The sequence below is a fragment of the Cupressus sempervirens genome, chromosome 7 (genome assembly GCF_028749045.1).
Source record: "Cupressus sempervirens isolate cs-2001-9-10 chromosome 7, ASM2874904v1, whole genome shotgun sequence".
NCBI classification, from domain to species: domain Eukaryota; kingdom Viridiplantae; phylum Streptophyta; class Pinopsida; order Cupressales; family Cupressaceae; genus Cupressus; species Cupressus sempervirens.
Window position 1 is genome coordinate 714,069,745 of NC_143124.1, and position 16,816 is coordinate 714,086,560.

The 16,816-nt window shown below is 34.5% G+C and overlaps 1 protein-coding gene across 2 annotated transcripts; it reads right to left on the bottom strand.

The window, feature by feature from the left end:
- Positions 1–3,872: 3,872 nt before the first annotated feature.
- On the bottom strand, positions 3,873–16,460 carry LOC149549224 (ABC transporter B family member 3-like). Of its 2 annotated transcripts, XM_089792636.1 has the most exons (13): positions 16,257–16,460; positions 15,558–15,899; positions 12,539–12,593; positions 12,245–12,420; positions 11,739–11,960; positions 10,597–10,835; positions 8,549–9,074; positions 7,880–8,153; positions 7,109–7,796; positions 5,799–6,027; positions 5,308–5,574; positions 4,886–5,149; positions 3,873–4,690 (listed from the first exon to the last, which is right to left on the bottom strand). In XM_089792636.1, the coding sequence occupies exons 2-13, from the start codon at positions 15,801–15,803 to the stop codon at positions 4,043–4,045; spliced, it is 3,834 nt and encodes a 1,277-aa protein (XP_089648762.1). In that variant the 5' UTR covers positions 15,804–15,899; positions 16,257–16,460; the 3' UTR covers positions 3,873–4,042. The 2 variants fall into 2 exon arrangements, with proteins under 2 accessions (XP_089648762.1, XP_089648763.1); XM_089792637.1 differs by lacking the exon at positions 16,257–16,460 and having other exon boundaries at positions 15,558–15,925.
- Positions 16,461–16,816: the final 356 nt, after the last annotated feature.

The window sequence follows — 16,816 nt, forward strand, 5'->3', positions numbered from 1 at the left end:
ACTTCAATGTCTTGTCTGCATTGACAATGTAGAATATCTCTTTCTAAAAGAAGTAATAGAAAGTGAGAAATATCTATTTCAATAAACAAAATTTGACTAGTATTAATACTCGCAAAAAAAAATTCCCTCCATGAACATGAAAATCACTTCCCTCTCATATATATTTCATCATTTCTTGTGTCTCACTCATGTTGTGTTGAAATTTCCTTGATACTTGAGAGCTTTCCTCAATCAACTACATTAGTTTCAATAGCAAAAATAAGGTATAAGAGACAAGTCACAAATCACATGGCCTAGCACTAAATAGAACCATAAGTGATATAGGTAAAGTTGAAAGACAAGGCCTCACCTTTACAATTGTCTTCAGAGTCAAATACCTGAATGAAAAGAGTCCATTCAACATTATTAGAAGGAAAAAAGAAGCTGGCATATGATTACTCTCACAATAAGTCTAGGTATTTGAAGTTAATTTTGAACCCACTTTTAAAGTAAAAGAGGAAACACATAAGATTTGTTGCTACAAATACTACATTCTTTGTGTTTCCATGAATTTGATTGTTATATTTTTTTGAAGGTGATGGACACTACTATAACACTCATTCATTCTAAATAATGTTACTAACTACAATAAGTCTTTATACAATGATACATGTTTGTAAACCTACACTTGATTTCATGAAACTTTCAAATCAAACAGCTATGAATGTACCCCTTCACCCTAGTTAATAAAGTGCTAGTAAAACAAGAGCTCTTGGCGAACTAGAGTCCCTACCTTTCAGGTTAGAGTGAGAAAATGTTTTATTTTTCATAAGTATTTTTTTATTGGACTGTACAACAATGAATATTTTTGAACCATTTTGTTAAGGTGATGGAATGATTGGCTATTATGAAAGCTTCAAGAATATTTCACAGGTTATTCTTTTTTTGTTTTCCAATTTTGATTATTGTTATAATGTGCTACGAATTCTTGTATTGAGGTCATCAAATTTGAACCATGCAATTTGATTCTAGTTCCAATGTTCAAAGGAGAAAACAAATAAAGAAGACTAAAAAAATTTAAAAATAAAAGTTCTATAAGCAATATGTTCTTAAATTTGTCTTGTAAAATCATCAATATTGTAGTTTCAAGCCTATAAACCTTTGACCAATAAGAAGCACTATATTTAAATGTTGGTAAGAGACAATAAGTAAGTTAAAAAGATAAGAAACATCATAAATATAGATGAATGAACTTTTGGATGCAAAAAATTGTGAATGTTTGAAGTTTTAAAGTAAAATAATATGTTTTAAATGATTATACCTAATTTCTAGTTAAAATTCTAAGAAAATAAGTATTTAACTATGTACAACTGTGTAAAGTTTCAACACTTGTGTAGTTCAAAATTATTATTAGAAATGAAAAGAAAAGGACTATCTAAATAAAAAGTGATGTTTTTGAGAAATTACTCGACATGTGGACAAGAATTTAAGCTCCTTCTAGATTAACCCTTTATGTGTGTTGTATCATCATAAATCTTAATAATTATTATTATTAAAGTAATGAGTTTTATATTGTATTTGAATAAATATAATAAAAGTTAAATAACAATATTCTATGATTAAACAAATATGACAAACCTTCAAGGAAATGTCATATGCATAGAGGTGTCCCTAAGCTAGAAATCATATATATATATTGTCTATATTGTTAAGAGATCTTGAATGTGCATGAACTACAGAATCTAGGAAGACAATGAAAGTGTTATCTTAAATTTCCTTGGTAGTGATGATGAGTTTCTTTACCTTATTATACATTGGGGTAGTGAATGAAATATTTTAAGTTACAAGATGAAACACCACCCCACATTGCACAATGGCACTACCTAATCTCATGCAACTACTTCCTGGTATACACCATAAGGTTCTCCTTGGTGTTCTTTTCTTTACTTGGAATGAATTATGTTTTTGTTTTGGATCATAAGAGGATGCCTAGAACTAGAATTGGTTTGCCAAAGAAATATCCATGAAAGTGCATATAGCTGAACTTTGAACTATTACCAATCCATTGATGTAGGAAACTAGAAAAGGCATAAATTTTAGAAATATCAAATGTTATGCTTGAAAAAACATCATATGATCTTTGTATCATACACATATATGTGAAACTTAATAAAACTCCTGAAAATGGTTACTAAATTGAATTGATTGTTATTTCATTAAAATGAGATGCATGTCCATAATACTCACACCCAGTTTTCTATTCACATGGGAACAACATTATGAATTCAGTACTGTGTGATATTGTGGATGGAGCATTGAGATTTGTTCATACTGAAGTATTTAGAAATGAGACCATCATTGTACTATGTGTTCCCCGAGAATTAAACTTATCATACTTTTACCTTGATTGAATACTTTAATGGTAACAACTTATGGTAATTTCTATGATAGGGCACCATGATAAAATCTGCATTTATGTATATTGAAATCCACAATTCACCATGACTATGCGAAGATAGAAATTGGATAAATTCTAAACCTGAGCTACTCCTTGAGTTAACATGAATCATTATATGTTCGTGCAAAAATGTCTTAGTTATGTCTATGCGGGGATAGCACATTGAAATTTGTTAAACATCTGAGATTATTATATTCATAAAATGTATGGTTCAGTTGAATGTAGTTGAGCGCATTCATTGTGTTAATATGGAGATATGATATGATTGTATGTTGTCCTAAGTGGTGTTGTCTTATTTCTTTATGGGATGGGTGTAATGTGGCATAAGGGAGGGTGGGGATGGATGCATTATGTTTTTGCTTCTTTCAACTTGTCAGATTCTAAAGAGTAGGATTCATTACATTTTGTCTCTCTTTTCAACAATGTCGACAAATTTAGTGCTTGGCCAAGTCATTTATCTATTGCATTTAAGTATGCTATTTATGACATAAAGCATATGTGTGTGACTATGCTTATTTTTATCTTGCATGTGAGTAGATATGCTTTAATTAAAATAAATGTACATGTGGGTAGATATGTTACAGTTTTTCTTTCACTACATATGAGTAGATGTGTAGTGTTCTTTTCTTTTCCCTACCACATTTTGTGATTGGGCTACTAGGCACGTGGTTGTATGTAGTATGTTTCACAGTTGCACTGAATCCATCTGATCCATCTTGTTCTGTGAAGCTAGGCTTCTCATGCTAGGGTTGGGGCATTCTTCATGTCAGGAAGAACCTCGGGGGAGTAAACACTCTATGGTTGACATGGTAAAAGCACCTGGGCCACCCTCTCATCTTAGATAGCAGATGGACGACATTCGATGGCTTTGGAGATCAGGTCACAAAGATGGACACATGCCAATATTTTATGTATATCTCTTCTTATCGAATTTTACAATCATCTTTGGATGATCATTCTAATGTAATTATATAAATGGATAATGTATCTTAATGATCTCATTTTAATTGTTTAATGAGCATTTTGATAGATGTATGACGTGTAGATCAACATCTTAGATAATGCAATTATGTACTTTGTTATGATTAATGAATTTTTTAATCTTGATTATGGTTAGAGAAAATGGAATCTGACTTTTCAACTAGGGTTTTCTTAACTCTTTCGCTTTTCTAGCATTTGTATGATGTGGCATATGCTGACTAAGATATGGTTCTTATAGTTTTTGTACAGACTGAAAATTCATGCCATTTTGTATGGAGGTTAAAACAACCACACCACCTATGTTTACCTTGGCGGAGGTTAGATCAACGATACTAAAAGAAGCCTTCAAAGAACTTGTAGGAAGTTTTGAGAAATTCTTTTTCTTCGGTAAAAAATAATATTATCCCACTAAAATTGACCGATAAGAATTTAAGAATTATTGTTTAGAAGTAGATTTTAAAAATAAAAGAATTTATAGTTTAAAATGTAAGATAGTTTTAATGAAAAAAATTAATAATAGAAAGGTCTAAAGTAAACATTAGTTCCTCCTATATAAGGCAGGGACTAATAAAATCCTATAATACAGCATCATTCCTATCATCATATAGCACATATTAGGCAAAATCACGACAAGGATGATTTAACAAGAGCAGCATAAATGCCATTGGGCATGGAAAGCAGATGGCTATGGCTGCCCAGTTCAACAACTCTTCCACCTCTGATAACAGCAATTGAATCTGCGCCTCGAATTGTGGAGAGACGATGGGCCACCATAATCGTGGACCTTCCGCCAATGGCCCTGTGGAGCGCATCTTGAACCAACTGCTCTGATTCAACATCCAGAGCGCTGGTTGCCTCATCCAGCAGAAGAATTCGAGGGTTTCTCACCATAGCTCTTGCTATTGATATTCTCTGCTTCTGCCCGCCGGAAAGTTGGGTTCCTCGCTCTCCAACCCGCGTATTGTAGCCGTCCGGCAGACTGGAAATGAAATTGTGGGCATTTGAGATTTTGGCAGCAGTTATGATTTCTTCTTCAGAGACAGCACATGCATCTCCTTGTCGCCCATAGGCGATGTTCTCACGGATCGATTCGTCGAAGAGAATGGGCTCCTGTCCTACTAGGGCCATCTGTTGACGCAGCCATTTCAGTTGCAGGATTTTGATGTCGGTTTCGTCTAGCAGGATTAGTCCCCTGTTGGGATCGTAGAAGCGTTCCAGCAGGGATATTACTGTGGATTTGCCGCTTCCGCTTTCTCCTATCAGGGCAATGCTCTGTTTTTGACAGGTTGGGCATGCTTGCAATCTTAAAATCAAGACAGCAGAATGTACTAAAAATATGCAATTTAAGCCCAAGCTGTTGAAATTATAATTTAAGCTGAGTGAAGGGACAGTTACTGTCTAAGTCAATCCAAATATAGAACTGATTTACAATAATTAAGACAGGATTTGAGAAGCGCTTGAGCTAACCTTTCCAGGCTCGAGGTGCAAATTAAAGTCTTTAAGAATCTGCACGCGAGGTCTTGTGGGATATCTGAAATACACATGCTTGAATGTTATCTCTCCTTTCATTTCATGCAAGGTTTTGCCTGTGAGATCTTCTGGGTCTATCTGGGACTTTCTTTCTATTATGGAGAACAAAGAGCCCACTGCCACTTTTACCCTCGAGATATCTGGTAACATGTGAACTGCCTCCGATATGCTGATTGCACTCAAAGTGAAAGCAAAGAAAACCTGTTGCATGTAAAAGACAATTTGAAGTTTCAGGGTTTTGATAGATAGTAGGTGCACAAAGGTTGTAGTTCTATTACAAGTGCTAAATGTTCTATAGAAATACTAGTAAAACCTTAAAATCTCTTTCAACTTGTTTTGTGGTGAAAGAGTTACAGTACTCTGAATATTTGGGTATGGTTTGTCAATCCGTGGATAACCAGTTCAGCTCCCACCCAGAAGCTGAAACCATAAGTGGCAAAGAGGACAAAATTAATAACTCCAAAGCCAATGCCATCAATGATAGCCAGTTGAGTGGCACATCTCATTGGTTCTTTGCATTGTTGAGCATGTATTTGAAGAACATGATCCTCTGCACAGAACGAAGCTATTGTACGAATGTTGCTCAGTGCATCTATTGCCACATGCACGGGTTCACCCTCTGCCATCTGCATCAATTAAACCCAAGAGCAAGATTATTAATATCGGTAATATATTAGATAGTTGAACTGGATTGATTCGTTGAGGAGTCTCACTCAAACCTTGGTGGCTTGGCGCCCCAAACCTCAATCCAGGTTTTACTCTTTCCTGTATATGAAATTACCTTGCCATGAAAAAGACATGCGTACTATTTTTTAAGAAAAGAATGATCAGCAAATATGATCAAAAGTACCTGGGATTTGGCACTGAATTTCTTTACCATCTTGAGTTGCCCCCATGATTGGAACACTATCAGAACAAGCAAAGAAATCAACACAAAAGCCATGCGCCAGCTGGATAAAAATGCAATAAAAAGACCCGCAGTTACGGTAGCTGCATTTTGTATCATAAGAGACAGTCCATCTTTAGCCAGGCTTTTGATTGATGCACAGTGTGCTGAGATGCTTGAACTTATCACACCACTGCCATAATAAAAATATAAATAAACCAAATTGGTCAGTGATATGCAATGTCAATGAACAAGAATCAAGGAGACTAAAAGCCAATAACAATATAAAAATAAGTGTGCAAGGCATGGGCAAGCCAACGTTTTAACAGCTGAAAACAAAAGCATGCAGGAGCTCTTATTTAAAGTGGCAAAGATAAAGACAACTCCCCTGCTAACTAAAGATTAATCAAACAATAAAAAAATGCAACGTAAGTTGTGAACAGTTCTTCAGTTCAATTGCCTACTCATGTACTATGCATTCGTAACAGGGAGATTTCCGAGGTTTCTCTATCTTGAGTCTAATTTATCAATCATCTGAACTTGTGTGTTATTCCAAATTATAAGAATCGTATTTTCTGTGATATATTGGTATATATTAGATTTCTAATTTTTTGAATCATGGTCAGGGCCTTTCTGAATTGTTAATGATGCATATTCCAATATTCTACTTTGTTGCATATCATCCAGCCTTCTCGTTAATGTCATCCACAAGCCAGCCAGCCTATTGATGAAACTAAAGGGCACGCACATTGTTTAGGTAATTATACAGATATAATTGAAGATGGTGTATTTATCTGGAATACTCCAGGCTTGAGTATTTGGGGACAGAGTGCGCTTTCATATGATAGTTTGAGAAAACAAAACAAAGTTCAAAGAAATGTTGAAAGAAACAATATGGGTTTTGCATAATTAACAGTTTATGGTGGTGTACCTTAAAAAAAAATTTCTCTTGCTACTCTACTCTCTGATTTCACCATTGTTTTTGTTTGTTTAATTTCGTTCTTTATTTCATCCAGGTATAAAGCATCTACAAAAATTCTGCTGATATTAAATTAAACAGACATGACAATTAAGGGAGGGAATAAAATCTTACGAAGAATTTTGAAAGTATAGGTGACCCCATTTGACCATTGCATCTTAAGCTTTTCTTTCTAGTCACATTACCAACCCAATAGAAATAAGGGGTATAAAAAGCTGCAAACATTTTACTTTTGTTGTTATATCCTACTTCTCTAACCAGCACTTTTCTGCCCTAAACATGAGTTAGATCTCACCTGGAAGTTTCATGCTTATCAAACCATGCCATCTCCTGTCGCATAACATGTTGAAGAGTCACTATGCGAAGTCGGTGAACAAGCTTGCTGCCGCTGTGTGTGAAGCAGGATATCTGTACTGGAATGACAACAAAAGCTGCAAATGCTAAAAGCAAGAACATGCCTGACCAGAAAATACTGTCTTTCTTAAGTTTAGACTTTTGCTCATAGAAGCTACTGATCACATTTGCCAGAAGAAGACCAAACAGAGGTAAGATGGTGCCACTTGCACCTGCAGCCAAGGACCCAAACAATAGCACAGGAAGTTCTCGTCTGTTGAGAGGAGCTAGCTTGAATATTGACCTTTGCATATTGGTATGTAAGTTCATGGAAACTTCTAAGCTCTTAAAATTATCTTCTTCAGTAAGACCGACACTACTTAGACTTCTAAAAGATGAATGTCTTGAATTCCTTTCTATTGAACTTCCATCTCTGCTAATATTCCTAGTATGACTTCTAAAAGATGAATGTCTTGAACTTCTTCCCATATTACTACCCTCTCTGCCAAAAATATTAGCCGGAGCATCCTCAACAATATTCTCACTATCACTCTCAGATTCCTCTGTTTCATCTGCTTCTTGTAATTCTTGTTTCTTGACCATCTGAGTATATGCACCATCTCTCCTCTTTATCAGCTCGGCATGGGTGCCTGCAGGCACAGACCATTGATTATGTCTTCTCAAAACCAAAATTTAATCTGATTCTAGACCTTATAAGTTAGATAAGAAGTACCTTGTTCTATCAGCTTTCCTTTCTTAAGAACACCAATAGATTGTGCATTTCTTATGGTGCTCAGTCTGTGAGCAATCACAACAGTAGTCCTCTCCACCACGACTTGCTCCAGGGCTTCCTGGACAGCTCTTTCGGAACCAGTGTCCAGTGCGCTGGTTGCTTCATCCAGAAGTAAGATGCATGGATTCTTCAGGATAGCTCTTGCGATTGCAATTCTCTGCTTCTGACCTCCTGAAAGCTGGGCACCTCGATCCCCTACCATTGTGTCATATCCCTTTAAAATGCAAGCAGGCACAATAGATCAATGGGGCTAAACTACAAACCTTGGGTAAAGAATGAGAAACAATGATAGAACAACTTTCATATTACTGAATTTTTCATTTAGGATCCACTTACGTTTAGAGAGAGCTAAAGAAAGATCAATTTGACTCTGCAAAAAGTGTGGTTTTGTTAAGCAAGAAAACGTTTTTCCTCAATTCAGAGCTTTTTTGTTATGTGGATTTAGATAGATTTTATGGTTAAATTGTGTGTGATTTTCTGGTTACTTGTCCTACAGGATGTCTAATGCAGATTGATATAAAGTTACATTGCAATTCATATTTTAACTACAAAAGGTTGGTATAGAAGTTCCATCACACCGCACAAGGTTCTGAGGCTTCTGATTATTACCTCTGGCAAGCTTTCTATAAACTCTTTCACATTTGCAAGCTTTGCTGCTTTCTTAATTTCTTGCAATGTTGCTGTGTGTTCCCCAAATCCTATGTTGTCCTTTATGGAAGCTCCAAAAAGAACAGGCTCTTGACTTACCAGTCCAATTTGCTGGCGCAGCCATTGTATCTGAATTTCCTTGATCTCTACATTGTCCAAGAGAATACTTCCTATCTGAGGGTCATAAAATCTCTCAAGTAAGCTGACCAAAGTAGATTTACCACTCCCACTCTCTCCAACAAGGGCTACAGTCTCACCAGGCTGAATTACTAAGTTAAAGCTCTCCAGAATCTTCACATCTGGTCGTGAAGGATACCAGAATGACACATTTTGAAATTCAATATTGCCTGTTACACCTTGAGGAATGACACCCTTTTCCTTGTTTCTATCCATTTCAGGCACACATTCAATAACCTTGAATACCCTGGCTGCTTCAGTTTTAGCAGCTGTCAATGCACTAAAGCATGGAAAAGCTTGGCCCAGTGCCCTGCAAGTCAAGTAAAGAATTCATAACCATCAAGTTCTTTATACATTGTCACAGAAACATCATAGTTTGGTTTGGCAGTATGTCAATAGAACAAAACAGACATTACTGGTTGAGTAGAATGTTTCATTCATTGGAAGCACACGTTCTTGAAGTATGTAGCATTCAATAATATGAATAATATAAACCTAAGTGGCCGATTCGGGTTCCGGTTCGGGTACGGATACGGGGTTCAGGCACATGGGTATGACAATTTTTCCTCCCTTGCAGGTTCGGGTTCGTCCGTATATGTATGCATATACGTATGTTAAAGCATTGAAGTTACAAATATAAAAGAAGAGTGATACTCATAAATTCATAATGGCCAATAAAGTTATAAATTAATTAATTGTATTACTGATATAGTTTCAGATTACATGCAATGGCAATTGACATCAACATGAACATGATCAGCAAACATAACTATTGCCTGGCTTTTACAAATCTATCAACAGTATGTCCTTAGATCTACAAATTAAAAAAATCAATCCCTGATCTTCAAATGAATTGAAGTAGATTTATGTTCACTACTGTCATAAACCAAGGGCATTACATAGAACAATTTTGGGTTGAATAATATTACCAAGCTGTTGCAACATAGTATCTAATGTTGATAGAAAAAACCTTCTGATGAACAAATCAGAAATACATACATAAATTGACCTACCGCCTTGGGCTACTTCCTAGATGCTCAGGTTCATTGTAGGTCTTTCACAGAAGGACCCACAGAGAACCTGTGAAGTACCCTGGAAGGACCAGTACCAGGACCGAGGCCTAAATAGAAGAATCTGGTAATTGAGATATAAACCATAGTTGGAAAACTCGGAATTGGCAACAACTCACCAGGCCCCCTAAAAGTTTATTTGGGAAAAAATCGGCCATCTTAAAAAAAACTCGAGAAAACTCGGGAACCTAAAAAAACTGCTAAAAGTTAATTCAAAATACATTTTTTGCAAATTTCAATGAGAAGATGCATCTAATGAGTTAATTAAAGAGAACACAAAAGAAACAAGCAGAGTTTAGATATATATAAATGCATAATGGGTACAAAATCGCATTCTCATGTAGAATGCTGATGGCAGGAAGCATAATAGTAAATAGTTTGTGTCAAACTAGAAGTAAACACATCATTGCAATCACATCTTTCTCTTCACAGCTCTACTAGCCTACTGGAATTCTCTATTTTACATAATATCTATAGGCTTTTTTGCTTTTGTTTTTAACAAAAAGAAAAACAATTTTAAAAAATAAAAATTGAAAGAGTTTTTCTGAAAAGCTCGTTAATTTTTTCCGAAAACATAGTAATTAATCAGTGATTTTTTCACAAAAACTCGGCCATTTTTTCTCTAGCCCAGTCACAATTAAATCTGGGAAAAACTCGTAGGTCCTAAAAACTCGGCGACTAGCAGAAACTCACCAATTTTTTGGCGCTTATGTCAACTATGATATAAACAATAACATTTCATGAAATAATTATTAGCCTTACCCGCCTCCTGCAAGAATTGCAAACAGAACTGTGATAACTTTTCCACCAGAATAGCCGTTGTGAATTACGATCCATGCCCCATACCATAAAGTGAAGGCATATACACCAAATGTAACGCCTAACATCAAACCATGACCAAATCCAGATGCCATGCCAAGTTGAAGAGAAACTCTGTATAACTTTGCCATAGCTGTTTTTGAGGAATCAACAGCTTTCTTTTCACCACCAAAGGATGCAACCTGAAATGGAAAGGTTCCTATTAAAAGTGCATCTGTAATGGAAGAAAAGAGGGTAAAAAATGACAGAAGGTGAAGTGCATCTGAAGCGGAAGAAAAGAGAGAGAAACGGTTGACAAGTAAATTGCAATGGGTAACTAAACAATGCAACCTGAAACGGGATGATTCCCTGAAAAATTGCATCTTAAGTCGATGAAAAACGGAAAAATATTTATAGGTGAAGTATCATGGATAAACAAAGGGGTGGAATTGGAATGCATTTTAGTACATATGATCTTTATATTGTGAAGGATATATTAATTTGATCTACAAAGACTTTCTGGACTGCAGAACAATATTCAGGTCTCACCTTTAGTGGCTTAACCGATCGAACAACATTGTGCACATTCTTCATTTCCTATTCTCCTCAACCAAGACTCATATAAACCAAAAAATGACGTGTACATTCTGAACACCTATCTCGGTACATTTGGTTCATTGTCAGTCTCTTTAAGAAAATTAGAAGAATATTACATCGGTCGTGGCTATAGTCTGCTTCAAAGATAATTATGACAGACGGCTGACCGTGTTACCTCCCAGAAAATAACCACAATTAGCTACAATGAATTGCATAAATAAACTGATTTCTCCTCTTTTCTGTTGTAAGACTTAAAACTAGATACTATATCTAAATTTTCACAGCAAGTTTTTTCTATAAATACGACCTTCCTCTTAGTTTCCTAGCTATGTAACAAGGGAAAACTATGCCTTAAGCATTTCAAAATCCTAATCAAATCATAGCCGATCAAGCCAACCAAACAATTATACAACTAGTGACTGAAGCATAACAAAACTGCCAATGGATAATGGCGTTGAGAGATTCAGGGTTTGAACATCTGGGTATAAAAGTTGATAATTTATACATACCGTCCTGATAGCACTGATAGCTTGACCAACGATATTTCCCACTTCTGTGTTGGAGGCATTCAATTTCTTTGAAATTCTTGAGCACAATATTGGCCCTGTGGCAGCTGCTGCAACAATTAGAGGCACTGTAGCTATGACCACCACGGTAAGCCTCCATCCCCTTATAAAAGCTATCACAAATCCGCTTAGAAATGTTGCACATAGTTGGAACATTTTACCAGCCTGCATATATTTCCCTCAGTTAAAAAGCCTCATATCAACGATGTCTATAAAATGGCAAGGGATAAGTAAGGTCCACAAAACTCTGCGTTCTCTACTAAAATAAAGAAATCATGGGGAAAGAAACAAGCTCAACACTGTAGTTTATTTTTTACATTTTGTGTAAGTACAAAATCTAAAATAACTTTTGCTTTATCTCTAAGATCTTCAAGGACCTTTAAAATTCCAATTTCTCCTATTATTTTCAAAATTAAACAAAAATCTAATAATCCCTTCAGACACCCTACCTTTGTTCCAATGACTTCACGAATATTTAGAATGTCAGCGGATATGGTTTCTATAATCTCCCCACTTGATATTTGTGTATCAAAGAAGGATATGTCTTGGTGTAACAAGGAACTTAAATATGTATGTCGCATTCTAGCTGTCTGTCTCTCTGCTGTTACCCTCCAACATACTACATCTGATATCATATCAGACAGAAATATACAGTTCAAAAACAATCATGCCTCAGCTATATAAGGAATATGGACTGACCATAACTATTTGACAAACTAAATATTAGTAATGCCTTCTCTTACCTGTGAAAAGCGCAATACCAGTAACACCAGCAACAAAAATAGACTTTAGCATGACCTGTAGAAGATTTAAGAATATAAGTTAAATATTTGATTGCAATTAAAGTGATTACGCTCAAAAAATACTTGTGCTTTGTGCTAGATATTATAAAATACTAATCTACTCTTAAAATATTCTGGATCTCTCATACGACCAAAGCTCAGTAAAAAATTTATTAACTATTTGGATAAGCACATTTCTCAACTTGAACAAGATGTCCGACAGTATTACTTAATTTGTAACCATAGTTACAGTACCCCGGGGACAGGGAATAGGGGGACAAATTTCCAGGACAGGGAGAGAGGGGCCTTAATTTGGGAACGGTGGGAACGGTGCGCGGACGGCTGGGAACACGAAAGGTTGTATATACTATACAAGAATAAATACTTGAACATTACATTGAATTGGAACATTGTACATCATTGAACATAAAAAATCAGAAAATAGTCAACACCGTGATGTTCCCCCAATGCTCAACGGAGGTGGCAGAAGGTGGCATTGTGGGGGGGGGGGGGGTACACATCCCCGATGTTTGTAATATATTATAACACTTGAAGTCGTATAATTTGCAAATTGAATATTTGACCAAATGGAAAAATCAGTCAAGGTGGTACATGTGCAAGAGAATGCCCAATTTAAACAACCCACACATTAAAATTTGAATTCAACTAGACAACCAAACCAAAGTCACCAAAAATACAACTAAATTAAATTTTTAAAAAAGTGAAACATAATAGGACTAGAATCCTCACTACAAGGTCAAAGAAGACAATTGTATCAAACAACCCAAATGAAATTTAATTCAATACATTTAGCCAATTTAAATCTTCATGAAAAGATCAATGAGGTCTCAAAAGAGTAGGTTCATTCCTAGAACATTTCTTCTTTTTATCTTTAAGTTTAGAGGTTGTTATTGAGAAGGTAACAAAAAGAGTTCATCAATAAATTGAGGATAATTTAAAATTTATAATGACAATGAATGTTCTTTTCTATGTTTTGGGTTCCACTTAGATATTGATTGAGAATTCCTAAAAGTATCCATAATAGATTGTTTCAACTTGCATTAACAAAATGTTACATTACTGTAACAATTAGCAGCTATGTTCAAGACCCGCATTATTTATCACACTTTAAACCACTTTGTAAGTTTGTGCATCTGTACCCATGGGCAGCATTTTTATTTGACGACTTACGTGTAAGCTTACATTTAGCATCAAAATCTAATTCTACATTTAACATCATTAAACCTCTTTATAAGTTGATTTTATTTACCAGCTTACACCATGTTCCCATGTTGTTGCTGCTTATTAGTTGCATGTTTTCATGGGACATTAAAATTGTGTAAAAAAGCATAATAGAGAATCTTCTTCTCTTTTTAAGTGGAGCAGCTATGCCGTAAAATGAGCAGTTGCATGAGGGCACTACCTAGCTTCACAAATTTCTCCTATAAAAATGGGGCAACCACTGCTAGCTAAAATAAGCTAAGCAGTGGGATGAGAACATGTTAATTTACATTTTGCATTATAATCTAAATCTCTTATGAAGCAAGCTTATATAAAAACATTTCAAATCTCTAGATGTGGAGGCATTAAGCTTACATTTAGCATCTTAATCTTAACCATTTTTATCATAATCTCTTATGAAATAGTTTATATATCTTTTTCTATTCTTTTTGCTAAATTTTGATAATAATTTCTAGTTACATTATCTGCTTCTCTACTAAGAATTTTATTCAATGTGGAATCTATTAAACTGGAGCATTGTTTAAAACCTTATCCCCTATGTATGTGATCATAGTCTAAAACATGCAATGTTCATGCATTCTAACTAATCAAAATACTTATTATTAATTTAATTTATGTGCAAAAGAAATTAGTCATTTGAAAACAAATTGAGCAATAGCTTCTTTGAAAAAGAAAAATTATGTTATAAGATTATTTAGGATCTTCAAAAAATTGCAGTTCTTACTTTTTTACTTTATGGAATGAAATTGGATTGTAACTAGAAATTATTCTAAGAAATCAAGATTTTTTCTGTCAATTGTTAATTATCTAATACTTTATATTTTTTTTGGAAAAAGAAAATTATATTTATAATTTTTATTCACAAAATTTCATCAACTTATGTAGCTAAACATTATTCTAAGATATGTAGCTAAACATTATTCTAAGAAATCAAGATTTTTTTCTGTCAATTGCTAATTATCTAATATTTTATATTTATGTTAAAAGAAACCAGAAACAAAATTATATTTAATTATTAATCTTTATTCACAAAGTTTGATCAGACTAAATTTTAAAATTGAATTGCTGTAGCCCATGGATTGAAAGAGTCACCAGCTATAAAATATTTCAAACATCTCTTACTGAGATTTGTTTAGGAAGATTACTCCGTGAGACTGAAAAGTTATAGTTTTCCAATATATCCTTTGAGAATTTTTAGCTTTCCAATATTTTTTTAAAGATTTATTTCCCATTTAAAAGAATACGATTAGAGAACTTATTCTGTTGGCCTTAAATATGACCCAGGCTTCCTGTAAATTAAAGTACGCTTATATTTAGTAAAAACTAAACATGTTGTCAATATTTTATTACAGCTGATCATGATGTGCCACTGAACGAATATTTTATTCGGTTTTTCTAGTATAATTTTATGCTCGGAAGACTGTCAAATAGAAAATGGATGCTTTCCTGTAAAGTACAAGCCATACGGTTGACAGAATTTTCAAAACTTGACTCAACATTAAGTTCAAAATTTGACTCAATATTAAGTTACAGACATAAAGCTGAAACAAGAAAACGGAGTAACAGAATCCTAAAAGACCTAAGTTCAATCAAAATAAAACAGAAAATAATAAGAACAATCCTTTGATAAGAATCCTTTAATAATAAGAAGAATCCTATCAAAATAAAACAGAAAATACTAACAAGAATCCTATTTAAAATAAAATAAACAAGAATCCGATTTGGATGAGTTACATACCACAGTGATTTTATGTAGAAGTATCTGCGCGGGAATTCCCTGGCCGCCAAGAATGTCAAATACATCTCCGAACAAGTATGTCAAAAGGGGAAGAGGTAAACCAGCAATAATGGCCGACAGGGATCCAACAATCATGATCATCCAGTCGAAGTTATCTGCAAATGCAAAAAGCTTGAAAAATCCCACTGAATTTGAAAACCTTTCTGCAGCATCCGAACTGCCCTGGCCCGAATCTGAATTATCCATCTGCTTATGTCGAATTCGCTTCTTCCTTCCTTACAAATACTCTTTTCAACCTCAATCGGACATTTTGCTCCACAATTTAAGCCGGAAATATCAATCCTAAATACTTGAAATGAGATTTCCCGAAACAAAATATATATAGAGTGACCTAAAGCTGAGATTTGCCGAAGCTAAACATATAGAAAATTCTCAATTGTAAGTGCTTGATAATGAGAATTTCGGAAACTAAATAAATGTAGAAATCTCAATTCTGAATAATTGAAATCAAAATTTTGTAAAGCGGGGACATAAATAAAGAGATATGCAGACAAAGACAATTCAGCCCGGGCATGTTACATGGCATGCGGGCATGACAAGACAATTTAATGAAGAGTGGATAGGGAAGATAAATCCTGTCAAAGGCGCCATAAATGTAAAGTGTTTTTAAATAAAACAATCATTTCTTTTGGAAGTCACCTGCAACTTACAACCATAACGGAATCATTGCACAACGACTGAATACAAAGCGAAATGTGCATGAATTCTCCACGATAAAGGCTGGGAAGCAAATCTAAGAGCAGGTCCTTTCGCTGGTTTTTGGCTTATTTTTGTTACAGCGGATGTTTAGCCTTTTCAGCATTAATTTGTGGAGCTCGTTTTCTTAAACGATGTTTTTAGTGAAATTAGTAAATATAAATAAGGAAAAATATGGTGAATCCTGATAGCAATATGGTAGTTTTTAAATAAGTATTACCGTTTATTTAATTTTTAATTCTAATAAATTAGAGTATAGCAGACTTGATTTGAAGGTATGGACAAATGGATTCAACCTTATTCTCTAAGATAGGTGAAATTCTATCCTTGTGATTTGTATTAAGGTATTATTCTTTATTTAATTTTTAATTCTATTAAATTAGAACTTTTACAAGATAGCGAAGTTGATTTGAAGTTATAGACAAATGGATTCAAAACTACTCTCTAAGATAGGTGAAATTGGTGAAATTCTACTGTTTGTGATTTGTTTTTATATTTTAAAT